Raw genomic sequence first — 14,893 nt, 5'->3', positions numbered from 1 at the left:
GAAGGTTTTTACCAACTCTGTAAATTTACTAGCAATACCTTGTAATTGAGCTTCAGAACTTGAGCTTCAAGATGTTTTGCCTCTGTATACATTAAGTTTTTCTTTAGTTTCATCATATCTACAGTTTTCTTCTTAGTTGCAGAAACATGGAAAGGCATGGGGGATGTGTCATCTTTCATGAATGGAATATCCCACAGGCCTTTAAAGTAAATTGCATTTACAAGCACCAGGCAAGTAATCTGGCTCAAAGAACCTGAAAGAAACAGACATAAGGAAGTTGCTAAAATGATATCAACAATTACTCTTTTCTTTTAATGGCAGCCTCCTAATTATATTTTCTATGTTATTGGCTGAGAGCATTGGAGAGGACATTACTTTTCACTTTGTGATGGTATGCAGACTACACATGTAGATGTAGAACACTTACTTCAGCCCATGATCACAAAATTGTTTAGTAGCTATGCCAACATCAACTCCCTGGTCACACTACCAATAACCTACAAGTACTGCTTGTCCAATGGCAGCTTCATAATATGCTAGGGGACAAAATTTCATTGAGGCTTTTATTAGAAGAGACTATTTGAAAAAACAACAAAAGTGAATACAAAAACACTCCATCAATGGATAAAGGTTGCGGCATGCAGAAAAACCAGCAAATAAACAGTGTAAACAACTGCAATGAAGTGTAAGTAAACATGCAAGGAGACTTAATATGTTTCAGTAAACTCAATCAACTGCTGTAATCAGTCACCATCATGAAATTCTTAAGAACAACCATTTAAATTGATTTAAGATGGGATGAGCACATATTATTAATAGCTATAGTTATTTGCAAGTTCCATAGACCACAATTCAGATCGCTCACTATAATGAGGAACAAGTCAGCTTACAATTCTAACACATTTTCTCAATAAAAGATAAATCTGTCTGTTGGTAAGGCCACTGCCAATTAGATATATGCCAGAAAAATCATAAAGAATTCAACAATGAAAACAATCAATTTTTAACAATATAATGTAATTGGATAGATAAAAAAACTACTCACCAAGTGGCGGCAGAACACATACATAAAAGAAGGTTATAATTAGGCAAGCCTTCGGAGCTACCTGGTGAATAGAATTTTTTATGTATCCAATTACATTATAAAGAACTGTACATAATTCATATACATAGGAATTTGTTTACAGTTGTCTGACTGGCTTTTGTGAGCTGCTATTCAGTTGAGAAACCTTAACAAGACAGATTATTAGAAAGGTACATACGACACAGAGAAGAGCTTCTGAACTCATTAACAGTTCATTCACTAGTGAGGAACCATTACTAATTTGGATTTAAAAAACAGATAGAGGAGATTCAGGGAAAAACTGTGCAAACTCATTATGGGGTTGTGTAGCAGATAAGCACACCTTTCAGGTAGGTAACATAGGTGTGTTCCAGCATAACCTCAGTATATCAAGATTAGATTTGGAATGATAGGCTGTGCATGGAAAGATTGGAAAAGCACATGATGCAATGTCATACTCTATGATACAGGGTGTTTCAAAAAGAATATATGAGTTGTGACCAAAAAGTAACGCAAATTTTTTAACTTCATGGGATTTACGCATCTGATTTTCAATTTATTTTTTTATCTTGTTAATACACATTTTCCTGACGTGTGTTTGCATTTTCAGCTGTTTTGAATATTTCATTTATTGCCGATGGTCAAAAAGGTTATACATGTTTTCAAATGCTTGGCAAATTTTAACTTCTGATAAAGATGGCTAAAAAAATTTGCATTAGAGTTTGCTTTAAAAAAAGAATAAACTGCAGCATCACATTCAAAATGTTGACTGTGGCTTTTCGCAAATCTGCTATGAGTAAGACAAGAGTTTATGAGTGGTATGGATATTTCAAAGAGTCCCGAGAAGACAATAAAGATAACAACCATCCTGAATGCCCTAGCACATCAATTACTGATGACAAAATGGAAGAGGTAATGAAAATGGCTCTGGAAAATCACCAAATCACCATGAGAGAGGTTACTGATGAAGTCAGCATATTCTTTGGCTTATGCCAAATTTCAAACAATTATTTTTGGATGTGTTAGCATTAAACACGTAACAGCAAAAAAGATTAGCTGCACTGCACAATTCCACACAGTACAAAAAGTATTGCTGTGAAAGCACCCAAAGTCTACCAAACATGGAAAACCTAACCCCAAATGGCAACTCTTATACACTGCCCCATTTGTAATTATGCAAGTTCCTCATCCAGGATCATACAGACTAGCTTACCCTATAAATAGAAAGGAAAGGGCCTTTATCCACACAAGGATCTAAAGGAATTTGTACGCTGAATGGGTCTGACAAAAGGTTAAACCAACTCATGAAGTTATTTTTCTTTAGTGAAAATATTTCAGTACAAATTATGAAAGATGTCCACTTACTTTATGAAAAGTTTCTCTCTTGTCATTTATATTTGTGTACATAGAAATAAGGTAAGTTATTGGTTATTGAAGGTTTTGTTCACTGAGAAAAGGATGTTGTGAAATGAGTAATAAGCTTAATTTAATCACCGTGATGCAAATTCACTACCAAAATACATACACCTTCCAACTAAAAAATTGGTAAATGCAGAAGGTACAAATAAATGATGTAGCATTATGACAAGAGGCAACACACAAGTGCAGTAGAAATTTGCATCGTAGGAGAGAGACCTTGGTGCATGCACAATGGCAAAACAAGTCCAATATGCTTCTTAACATGCCAGATGCTCAGCTAACATTAATATCTCTATGCCACATAGAATATACCCACAAGATTATGACTATAAATTGAGGTCTACAATAATTACTGACATCTATACTATAATAATAAAACTAAAAGGAAAAGAGAACTAAGAAAAGGAAATATTTACATGGATGGAAATAAAATGAACTAACTACAGAAAGCTATCTACACACCAGGTTACTATTTACAATATATACTCAAAAATCTACATTATGGCTATATCCAAAATAAACTAGGCTCTTTAGTATTGGAAATCTGTATATGCCATGAAAGAGTTAATAATTCTAGGGGTATGCTCATACTCTGAATAAGCTATGAGAGGGGATAATGATGCTGTGCCTCGCCTAGGAAGATACCTATCAATTTCATGTGCACACATTGTATGAATATGAAAGAGACAGAAACATATATACCCACTGTAGTACACAGAGGTGCATCCCACAGTAAAAAGTATTAAATTAAGTACACTTATGTAAAATCATTACAGGTACTTTTAACCAAATGACATTAATAAACTTGTATGACACAATGATATTAGAATTTTATCTATAGTGCCACAAATATTGAGTAAATAGTTTGTCACCAAATACAAAGAAGTGTTCACAGAGAATTTGCTCAATTATTATATGATGTGTTAACGACAGCTCTGAGCATGAGATGATAAATGCTTCTTTCCATTCCTTATAACAGCTCCCTGTAGATTTGTAGAGCACCTCCTGGTAGATTTGAGAAAGGTGTGGCTAAGGGTGGATATGTTTACTTGTGTTGGAAACGTGAGAGTGAAACTCTCGATTCCTATCATTAGCAATCTGGAATTACAAATGCTGAAGTTGAATGAGATGAGGGCAGTAGTTAATGCATATGATCAGATTGCATAAATGTATATTGTTTTTTCAGTCCTGATGTGTAACACATTTTGCTAATTATTCATGTAAACAAAGATTATATCGTGAGTTTAAAAGTTGAAAGGTGTGCTAGCTCATCATAAAAGTTGTAAATATAAATTATTTATTAATTATGAAAGTAAATATGAAATAACTTGCCATGGAAATGAAGCCACATGAATTTTGAAGGAGAATATGACTTCTTAAATGTTATTCACTTGTATTTAGACAATGTTATGCAAACATCAAAAACAATGTGACAAATTTATGTATAAACTTCTATGTATGTGAAATGTATTAGACTTCATTTGTCAGCTAATATCAAAATGACATTTATGTGTAGTTATAAGGAGCAATTTTACCTCATGTTTTAATTTCTTTATGCAAGTCATGAAAATTTTGCACATTTGTATAAAGACAGATAGGGGAATCTGTATATGAAAAAGGTGTTTAACATAAGTGAAATTAAAAGGGACTTCAAGAAAAACTGTCTGCATATAATATGTATAGTGTGTGTTGAATGAGGAATACACACTCATGCAATGTAGTGATCAAATTTGTGTGTGCCAAGTGACGAAAACATTCTAAGTGCACTTTGTAGTTGAATTTTATGTTGAACTTTACTATGAAGGAGTAATTAAAGCAAGTAATTTATAGGCTTACCTGGAAAATGGGGAGCTCTTGACATGATGCTGATGATACAGACTGGCCTTTTGAGCACTTAAATATGTGATGGACAACGTGGTTTACACTCCTGGAAATTGAAATAAGAACACCGTGAATTCATTGTCCCAGGAAGGGGAAACTTTATTGACACATTCCTGGGGTCAGATACATCACATGATCACACTGACAGAACCACAGGCACATAGACACAAGCAACAGAGCATGCACAATGTCGGCACTAGTACAGTGTATATCCACCTTTCGCAGCAATGCAGGCTGCTATTCTCCCATGGAGACGTTCGTAGAGATGCTGGATGTAGTCCTGTGGAACGGCTTGCCATGCCATTTCCACCTGGCGCCTCAGTTGGACCAGCGTTCGTGCTGGACGTGCAGACCGCGTGAGACGACGCTTCATCCAGTCCCAAACATGCTCAATGGGGGACAGATCCGGAGATCTTGCTGGCCAGGGTAGTTGACTTACACCTTCTAGAGCACGTTGGGTGGCACGGGATACATGCGGACGTGCATTGTCCTGTTGGAACAGCAAGTTCCCTTGCCGGTCTAGGAATGGTAGAACGATGGGTTCGATGACGGTTTGGATGTACCGTGCACTATTCAGTGTCCCCTCGATGATCACCAGTGGTGTACGGCCAGTGTAGGAGATCGCTCCCCACACCATGATGCCGGGTGTTGGCCCTGTGTGCCTCGGTCGTATGCAGTCCTGATTGTGGCGCTCACCTGCACGGCGCCAAACATGCATACGACCATCATTGGCACCAAGGCAGAAGTGACTCTCATCGCTGAAGACGACACGACTCCATTCGTCCCTCCATTCACGCCTGTCGCGACACCACTGGAGGCGGGCTGCACGATGTTGGGGCGTGAGCGGAAGACGGCCTAACGGTGTGCGGGACCGTAGCCCAGCTTCATGGAGACGGTTGCGAATGGTCCTCGCCGATACCCCAGGAGCAACAGTGTCCCTAATTTGCTGGGAAGTGGCGGTGCGGTCCCCTACGGCACTGCGTAGGATCCTACAGTCTTGGCGTGCATCCGTGCGTCGCTGCGGTCCGGTCCCTGGTCGACGGGCACGTGCACCTTCCGCCGACCACTGGCGACAACATCGATGTACTGTGGAGACCTCACGCCCTACGTGTTGAGCAATTCGGCGGTACGTCCACCCGGCCTCCCGCATGCCCACTATACGCCCTCGCTCAAAGTCCATCAACTGCACATACAGTTCACGTCCACGCTGTCGCGGCATGCTACCAGTGTTAAAGAGTGCGATGGAGCTCCGTATGCCACGGCAAACTGGCTGACACTGACGGCGGCGGTGCACAAATGCTGCGCAGCTAGCACCATTCGACGGCCAACACCGCGGTTCCTGGTGTGTCCGCTGTGCCGTGCGTGTGATCATTGCTTGTACAGCCCTCTCGCAGTGTCCGGAGCAAGTATGGTGGGTCTGACACACCGGTGTCAATGTGTTCTTTTTTCCATTTCCAGGAGTGTATATAAGAATGGTTGGAACTTTATGGCTTCTCCATCATGCTATTAAACTTTTTAACCAAATACACATCAGTGCACACCTATCCTATGGGGCGACCCTCTGAACACTATAATGACATGCAATTCATCGTCATCTACAAAGTTACAGACCTGAGGCTGAACTGTTTTCCATAGTTGCACTGATGGTACCACAAGGCATGCGCACAATGAGCAATCACTTAACATGTGGAGGTATGGCTGCAACACTTAATGTGTGGAGGTATGGCTGCACAAACTATGGGTGATGGTTACACCTCAATAATGGAGCAAGACGCAAACATACCATTTGTCGAGTCATGATCTCTCAGAAATGGAATGTTTAAAGTTTTATAAATTTCATGTAAATTAATTGTAATGTAAATAAAGCTGACACATGCAGGGATAAATAATATATAACCTTGGACACAAATAATGGATTTGATCTCCAGCCAGGTCAAAAAGTAGTTTAAGTGGTACTTCCATATGAAATTTTATTATTTGTGTTAAATATATTCGCAAAATGCACCACTGTCATCCATTAATCATGGAGAATGCCACTATACAGTATTAGGACAGTTGTGATAGATCTTATTTTGGTTTAGCCAAAAAGGATAAGTTGTTTAATAAGTTTTAGAACAAAGTAGGGAGCAAAGACGCAATATAAACAAGCCTACACCAAAAAGAGACATATACAAAAAATTCTAATGTTTCCCTAAGCCAACATCAAATATTTCATTCTTCAACTATTGCTCTCTTCATGTCACTGATTCTGGGTGGGCGTATTGCATGTATGTCAGACAATAATATATATTTGTGTAAAAGTTTTTACAGCATATCTTTTGGAAAGGAAGGCAGTTCCTTTCATTTCTAAATTGCTTCATTCTAAATATGATACCTGGATACACTGTAACCAGCAAACTTCAGAACATATGCTGACATTATTTATAATTGTGTTGTACGGCATTCTTGGTCAAGAAGCTGCATGCTGCATCTTTTTCTTAAAGAAGGAAGGGGTAAATAACACTGTTCAAAGGGGATTCACTATATCAATCACTTTAAACTGTTATTGTGGTTATCGAAGCAAGAGACTATGGAGGTGTGAACTTAGATAATATGAATTGATGCTGGTGAAAGTATCTGCCAGTCAAAAACATCAAAATAATCCACATTATTCACACCTCCTTACAGCACCAGTACTTAAACACCAGTATAGTTTAAGTTGTGAATACATGCTCTTTCACTAGATAAAGAGCAAGAGCGCAAAAGCTAGAGTAAATACTGTTTTCTGTTATGTGTGTCTACGCTATACACATTAGTTTGCTAGACTCTGAATAATGCATGATGCGCACTGTTGTTGTGCTTGTTTCAGTTATTGTCAATGATTGTTACATGGTCATACCCACACATTATGTCATAATCCAGTTCATGTATCTCTGCATTTTACTGTACATACTTCAAACTTGAAAATAAGCAAAAGTAATTAATAAAATCCTTACAACTGACTGACTAACAGAAGGATAAAAGCTGACTGGCTGATCATAGAAGTAGATTCTCTGCATGTACAAGACAATTCTCACAGAGCTTCCAAGAAAGTTACTATTAAACCCCACATACATATTTGAGATGGTAAAATTTCAGAAATATGGGTTTATCCACATGTCTATTGACAACCATTAATCTTGAACACTACCCAAAAAGCAAATAGGAAGATAACTATGTAACCTCCCTCACATATTATACAGTGACTTACGCAACTATTTGTAGCAATTCTTTGCTCACAAAGCAGAAGTGTGTCTATGCTGTGTCTAACACAGGAGTGAAGTGACTTGATAAGTGGATGATTCCAGAATGAGATTATCACTCTGCAGTGGATTGTGCACTGATATTATACTTCCTGTCAGATTAGAACTGTGTGCTGGACCAAGACTCAAATTTGGGGCCTTTGCCTTTCGCGGGCAATTGCTCTACCAAGAGAGCACTTGCCCACACAGAGTAAAGGTCCCGAGTTCGAGTCTCAGTCCAGCAGACAGTTGCAATCTGCCAGGAAGTTTCATGTGGATGATTGTCTCAGCTTATACTATGGTTTCATACTCTGATTTAAGCACTGTGTAAGATCCAGCACAGAAGAGTACTTCGTGGGAAAGGAAGGCACACCACTTCAACAAAAAGAGACATTCCTGGGAATATACCATTAGCTGTTTATCGACAGGTGACTCGAAATATCTCTTCTATGTTCCATCCCAAACACTTGTACACAACAAATGTCATTCTCCAGAGAACAATACCAGCAGGGTGGAACAACTATACCAGAGTTGAGACAATGTGAACTTGGCTGTGGAAGGTATAAGTTCCCCAAGACCAGTCAAACATGTAAGTTCCAGAATCCATGTTTTGTGTGAATTTATTTGATGAATGTATGAAGTGATCCCAAGGAGATGAGCACAAGTAACAAGTTCCTAACACTACATTTCACTGGTTTGAGACTGTGCAGTGAATCAACAAATGAAAGTAAGCTACAGAAAAGAAAGTGAGGGCAAGGAAACACTTTGCAAGAAAGCAGTTTGGTTGGAGCCTTGGAGCAGAAAACTTTGCACACACATTTCTGCTCTGTTGGAGTCTTTGGGGAGCCAAGATGTCTCAATAACTGCTGCAATTTTGAGATGGTAGCCTTGAAAATGTCTCTCATTGCCACCTGATCCACATTCTGCTGAGCAGGTCTTCCCATCTCCATGAAACAAGAAGCAAGGATGCAATCACACAAGGGATGTTATAATCATCACAGCTGAGTCAACTATACCAGACCTGACCACTACCAGCAAGGCAGTCTTAGATGACAATAACCCTCAGTTATTCATAACCTTTGTCCTGCTGTAGATGAAAACTTGTAATCACATATAATGTGTCTCTAGAAAAATCCTGCACTCCCAGGGGACACCAACTTGAAGTAGGCACCTTCAGTGGCGGCAGGAGGGGTTGTATGCTTCCTTGAAGTAGAGAGCTGTGCTGGTGGTAGCGTGGCTACTGGCAGGGTCACTGAAGTCGGATGGGTCTCGAATGAGGAGCCACACAAAGTGTATCCCACAACATAGGGCAGTGAGGGCTCCAGAGGCACAGTGAAGCCAGCTTCCCTAGGGAAGTAAACCTAATATAAATCCTGGTCCTCCAGGTTGAGGGTTGGGCACAAGGCTAACACCCTCTTCCTGTAAATGAAAGTCAAGTAACAAAAACCCAAAGAGCAGAAGCTGGATGGATTAATAGAGAATGACATGGCAAGGATGTCGGACAACAAATGATTAAAAAGTTGAAACCTGATCTTCGAACTGGTACTGCGAATGTTCAATCTTTATATAGTCCAGGCTCTCTAAAGAAGTTACTAGACCAACAGGGGAAGCTCAAGGAGAGCATTATTGCCATCCAAGAAATTTGATGAACAGGGAATGGGGTACTGGAAAAGAGAGAGGGCGCTATGTTCTATAGCTGTGATGATAACAGACATAAGTTTTGTATAGGTTTCCTTGTTCATAAAGATCTGAAATACTTGGTGATGAATTTTACACCCATTAATCCAAGGCTATCAGTAATTAGAATTAAAGGAAGATTCTTTAATTATAGTATAATTAATGGACATGCACCATCAGAAGAACCTATTGCCAGCCCATAAATGGAGCTCATAGTAAACATGGATCCACTAATGATAATGGAATAAGTTTGATCCTCTTCACAGCCTCCCAGAATATGATAGTCGGATCTGCCAGGTTTCCCTATAAGGAGATATACAAGTACACATGGAAGTCACCTGATGGTGGAACCATTAATCAAATAGATGATGTACTGATAGTCCAGAGGCATAAATCTAACTTGTCAGATATTCAAACCTTTCGTGGCCCTAATGTGGATTCAGATCATTTTCTTGTAATGGCCCAGATAAGAGCAAAGATATCAAATGCTCAGAAAGAAAGACATACTAGGAAAGAACACTACAATACTGCAGCACTGCAATTAACAGAAACTTATGAATCATACTGTCAGAAAGTTTTTCAGGCCTTAGAACAAGAACAAGGAAGAAAGCAAGACAGTAATGACACAGAACAAAAATGGCTGACTATAATAAGAGCCATAGGCATTTCACCTATGGAAACACTAGAGATGAAGAGAAAATCAATAAGGCCCACATGGTTTGATGAAGAGTGTAAGAGAGTGACTGAAGAAAGTCACAAACTGCACAAGAAGCTTGTTGGAGGATTATCGAGAGAAAAGGACGACCAAAAAGATGACACATCACAGAAAGAAAAGGGACTGAACTAAAGCTGAAATAGAATGTATGGAATTGTCCAAGAAGAAGAATGAAACAAGGATGTTCTTTATAAAAGTAAACAATGCTAGAAGAAAATTTGCTCCAATATCCAGCTTGGTTAGAGATGAGTAAGGAAACATAATAAGTGAGACTAAACATACTCTGGAAAGACGGTGAAGATACTTTAATGACCTGCTGAATCAAGAGACAGAGCAAACAGAGGCTATATTTGATGATTGTGAGCAAGGATTGGATGATGAACAACCACTGGATGGCCTAGGGTTACAGGACATTAAAAAAAGCTTTAAGGAAACTGAAGAATAATAAGGCCTCTGTCACTAATAGCATTCCTGCAGAATTGGTAAAATGTGGAGGAGCAACATTAGAGCAGTCTCTGTTTGAACTTATCACTTTCATATGGGAACAGGAAAGGATACCAGATGAGTGGAATGAAGGAATATTGTGCCCCATACATAAAAAGAGTGACTGAATGAAGTGTAGAAAACACTGTGGGATTACCCTCCTGAACCTGGGGTACAAGGTGTTATCTAATATTATTGTTGGTCAGCTACTCCCACAGGCGGATAAAGAAATTGGAATATACCAAAGTGGATTTCGATGAAGAAGGTCAACAATAGACCAGATTTTCAACCGGTGTCAAATTTTGGAGAAAACTGTTGAATATAGAATTGGAACACATCATCTCTTTATTGGCTTTAAGGCTGCATACAACAGCATCAATAGAAACTGGTTGTTTCATGCCTTACAGGAGATAGGGATACATGGAAAGCTCCTGAGAATGGTTAAAATGATGATGTCTGACATAAGAAGCTGCATTCAAGTTCGAGGAAATTACGCAGACCCCTGGAAATAAAAAATGGGCTACGTCAAAGAGGTGCATTAGTATGCTATTATTTAATGTAGCACTCAAGAAGGTGATTACGGAAGCAGGCCTACAGACAAGGGGCACGATCTTCTACAAGTCAGTGCAGATTTTAGTATATGCAGATGACCTAGAAATCATAGCATGGACAGTACCAGCACTGAAAGAAGCTCTTACAGCCTTACTTCAAGCAAGTAAGAAGATGGGTCTTATCATAAATGAAGATAAAATGAGATACATGACCTATGGGGAAGCATATCAGCCCAATATGCCATCAACTTTCCGTATAAATGGATACACATGATAGCTTTAAGTATGATAGTTCCACAGGCACTTGCTTTAATGACATCTCAACTGAAATTATGATTAGGCTGATATCAGCAAATAAGACATATTTCACCTCAAGGAATTTATTCCGGTCAAGACTCCTCAGCGACCCACAAAATTCAATATCAAAAAGCCTTGTTAGTCCAGTTCTCACTTATGCTTAGGAAACATGACCTTTGACAGAAACCAATGCAAGGCTTCTTGATGGATTTGAGAGGAAAGTTTTGAGAAGAATAATTGTCCCTGTGTATGACAGAGAACAATGGAGGAAAAGGTACAATGAAGAATTGTACACTATATATGCTAATGCTCCTGAAACAAAAATCATACAAGCAGAAAGGATAAGATGGGCAGGTCATGTGGCAAGAATGGAGGAATCTGAGATGATAAAGAAGATTCTCTTTAGTAATCCAGGAGGACAAAGAGGGAGAGACCTACAGAAGTTATGATGCACAAACTGGAGGAGGGTATCATGTGACCGTGGTGGATGTTGGTAGATTGTTGGAAAGGCCAAAGTTCATCCTGGACTGCAGCACCACAGAAGAAGAAGAAGAAGAAAAAGAAGAAGAAGAAAAAGAAGAAGAAGAAAAAGAAGAAGAATCCTGGCCAAACACCTTGTGAAGATTCCTCTATGAGGAGCCAGTTAATATTTGTTTTCCTGTTATACATTCAATTGTATGAAGTTTTTCCATAGGTTTTTCCTTAGTGGCAATGATTCAACACATGTACTTCCCGAAATTAATGCTTCATTGCCTGATATGCCATATCAGTTTCCAATCACCCCTCTTCCAAGATTGAATGCACAATGCAGCATGTATTAATTGTCTAGTAGTAATCCACCTGGTGCCCAGCTCATTCACATCTACATTTATACTCTGCAAACTACTGTGAAATGCATGGCAGAGGGCACTTCTCACTATATTACTTACTATGGCTACTTCCATGACCCATACACGTATGGAGTGCTATAAGAACAACAGCTGAAATGCCTCTTTACACACTGTAACATAATTGCTATAATCTTGTCTTTGCAATCCTTCTGAGACTGATACATAGGGAATTGTGTCATATTCCTAGACTCCTAAATTAAAGCTGGTTCCTGAAACTTTGTAAGTAAGCTTTTATGGAATATGGTAGTTTGCATCTATCTGCAAGTCTCTTCCAGTTGAAGCTGGTTCCTGAAACTTTGTAAGTAAGCTTTTATGGAATATGGTAGTTTGCATCTATCTGCAAGTCTCTTCCAGTTGAGCTTTTTCAGCATCTTCATGATATGCTCCACAGGAACAAGGATGAACATTTATGCTGCCTTTCTTTGTATATGTTCATTATCATCTGTTAGCCCTATTTTTTTTTATTGATACAAAGAACTTGAGTAGATTTATAGGACAAGTCCCTTAAGTATTTGGTACACAATTTACTGTGTAGACACTGCATTTTCCTAGTATTCGACCAATGAATTCAAATTTGTTGCCTGCTTTACGTACAACTGAGCCTATGTCATTGTTTTATTTTATATCCCCACAAATCCTTTTCCTAAGCTCTGGTTACGAGGGAGAATAGTGAGAGCAATCTGATAAATATATATGTAATCTCTAAAAACTGAGAAGATTTTGAAAGGAGAGAAACTGTGCATGGTTTGTTGGAGGTATCTGAAGTTATTATTAGGGGAGAAACACAAGATAGCCAATGATTAATTTTTTGGAACAGGGTAATGAGGTACAATGTTTAGCTGACAGTAGCAGTAATCTTTTTGCTGTTAGTCAGAAACCACTAAATGCTTTATCTGATAAGAAACTGTTTGTAATAATGACTGTTTCCTGTATTCAAACAATTGACACCACAGGAAAGGTGAAGAAATGAGAATGTACCAATGTTGTCTAAGAAACTGCTATTTTAGAAACAGATAGAAGAAGAGCAGATGTACCATCTCAGGCGAAAGAAACTGAGACCGGAGCAAAGGGATGGCATTCCAGTAACATTGCAGAAAAAAGGAAGACTTTGAACGGTATAATGAACATGAAGAGAAAGTGGGGGTGGAGCCAGAGGTATTAATGGCAAATCATAATGAAATAGAATTATAGGTAGAAAAGTTTCATAAATTACATATGGGCAGGGTGGGGAGAGCTTAATGACTTCAGGGGATGTTGCAGTATTTGCAGAGTTTGGTGATTGAAAATCAACAGGAACTCAAGTTATTGACAATACTACTTAAATTATCCTTTGTGTTGTCACTCTTCCTCTTTTTTTTCAGTCTGAACAACATGTATACTGAAGTGTCAAAGAAACTGGCACTCCTGCCTAATATCGCATAGGGCCCCACAAGCATGCAGAAGTGCCACTACATGACATGGCATGGACTCGACTAATATTAATCTTGCAGGGTTGTCCATAAGTCTGAAAGAGTACAAGGGGATGGAGATCTCTTCTGGAAGGCATATTGCAGGTCATCCCAGATTTGCTCAATAATGTTCATGTCTAGAGAGTTTGGTGACCAGCAGAAGAGTTTAAACTCAGAAGAGTATTCCTGGAGTGACTCTGTAGCAATTCCGGATGTGTGGGGTGTCACATTGCCCTGTTGGAATAACCCAAGTCCACTGGAGGGCACAATGGGCATGAATGGATGCAGGTGATCAGACAGGATGCTTACGTAAGTGTCACCTGTCAGAGTCATATCTAGATGTATCAGGGGCCATATTACACCAACTGCACATGCCCCACACCATTATAGAGCATCCATCAACTTGAACAGTCCCCTGCTGCCACACAAGATCCATGGATTCATAAGGCTGTCTCCATACCCATACATGTGCTTCCGCTCGATACAATTTGAAACGAGACTTGTCCAAGCAGGCACCATGTTTCCAGACATCAATAGTCCAATGGCAGTGTTGATGGGTCCAGGTGAGGCGTAAAGCTTTGTGTCATGCAGCCATTAAGGATACACGAGTGGGCCTTCGGCTCCGAAAGACCTTATTGATGATGTTTCGTTGAATGGTTCACATGCTGACAATTGTTGATGGCCCAACATTGAAATCTGCAACAATTTGTGGAAGAATTGCATTTCTGTCACACTGAATGATTCTCTTCAGTTGTTGTTGGTCCCATTCTTGTAGGGCCTTTTCTGGCCAGAGCGATGTTGGAGACTTGATGTTTCACTGGATTCCTGATATTCATAATGCCCTCATGAAATGGTCATACAGGAAAATCCCCACTTCATCACTACCTCAGAGATGCTGTGTCCCATCACTTGTGCACCGGCTATAACACCACATTCATACTCACTTAAATCTTGATAACCTGGCTTTGTAGCCGCAGTAAATGTTCTAACAATTGTACCAGACACTTGTTATCTGATATAGGCACTGCCAACTGCAGCACCATATTTTGCCTGTTTACATATCTCTATGGTTGAATACGCATGCCTATACCAGTTTCTTTGGTGCTTCATTGTATCATCTTTAACATTCTTTGAAATTTGGGGATATTGCCAAGAAAAGCAAAAACAGTGAGAAAGATATGGAATATATCTAGAGTGAGGAAAGATATT

At 39.3% G+C, this 14,893-nt stretch overlaps 1 protein-coding gene across 1 annotated transcript in view; it reads right to left on the bottom strand.

The window, feature by feature from the left end:
* The window catches only part of LOC124777683 (serpin B6-like), a 241,290-nt gene that overhangs the window by 74,197 nt on the left and 152,200 nt on the right, over window positions 1–14,893 (bottom strand). The window contains exon 5 of the mRNA XM_047253160.1: window positions 39–253. Within this exon, the coding sequence (XP_047109116.1) occupies window positions 39–253 (215 nt within the window). The remainder of the gene's footprint in view (window positions 1–38; window positions 254–14,893) is intronic.

The sequence above is a fragment of the Schistocerca piceifrons genome, chromosome 2, assembly GCF_021461385.2.
Source record: "Schistocerca piceifrons isolate TAMUIC-IGC-003096 chromosome 2, iqSchPice1.1, whole genome shotgun sequence".
In the NCBI taxonomy this organism is placed as follows: Eukaryota; Metazoa; Arthropoda; class Insecta; order Orthoptera; family Acrididae; genus Schistocerca; species Schistocerca piceifrons.
The sequence above is the reverse complement of the archived record's forward strand: the minus strand, read 5'-3'. Positions and strand labels throughout refer to the sequence as shown.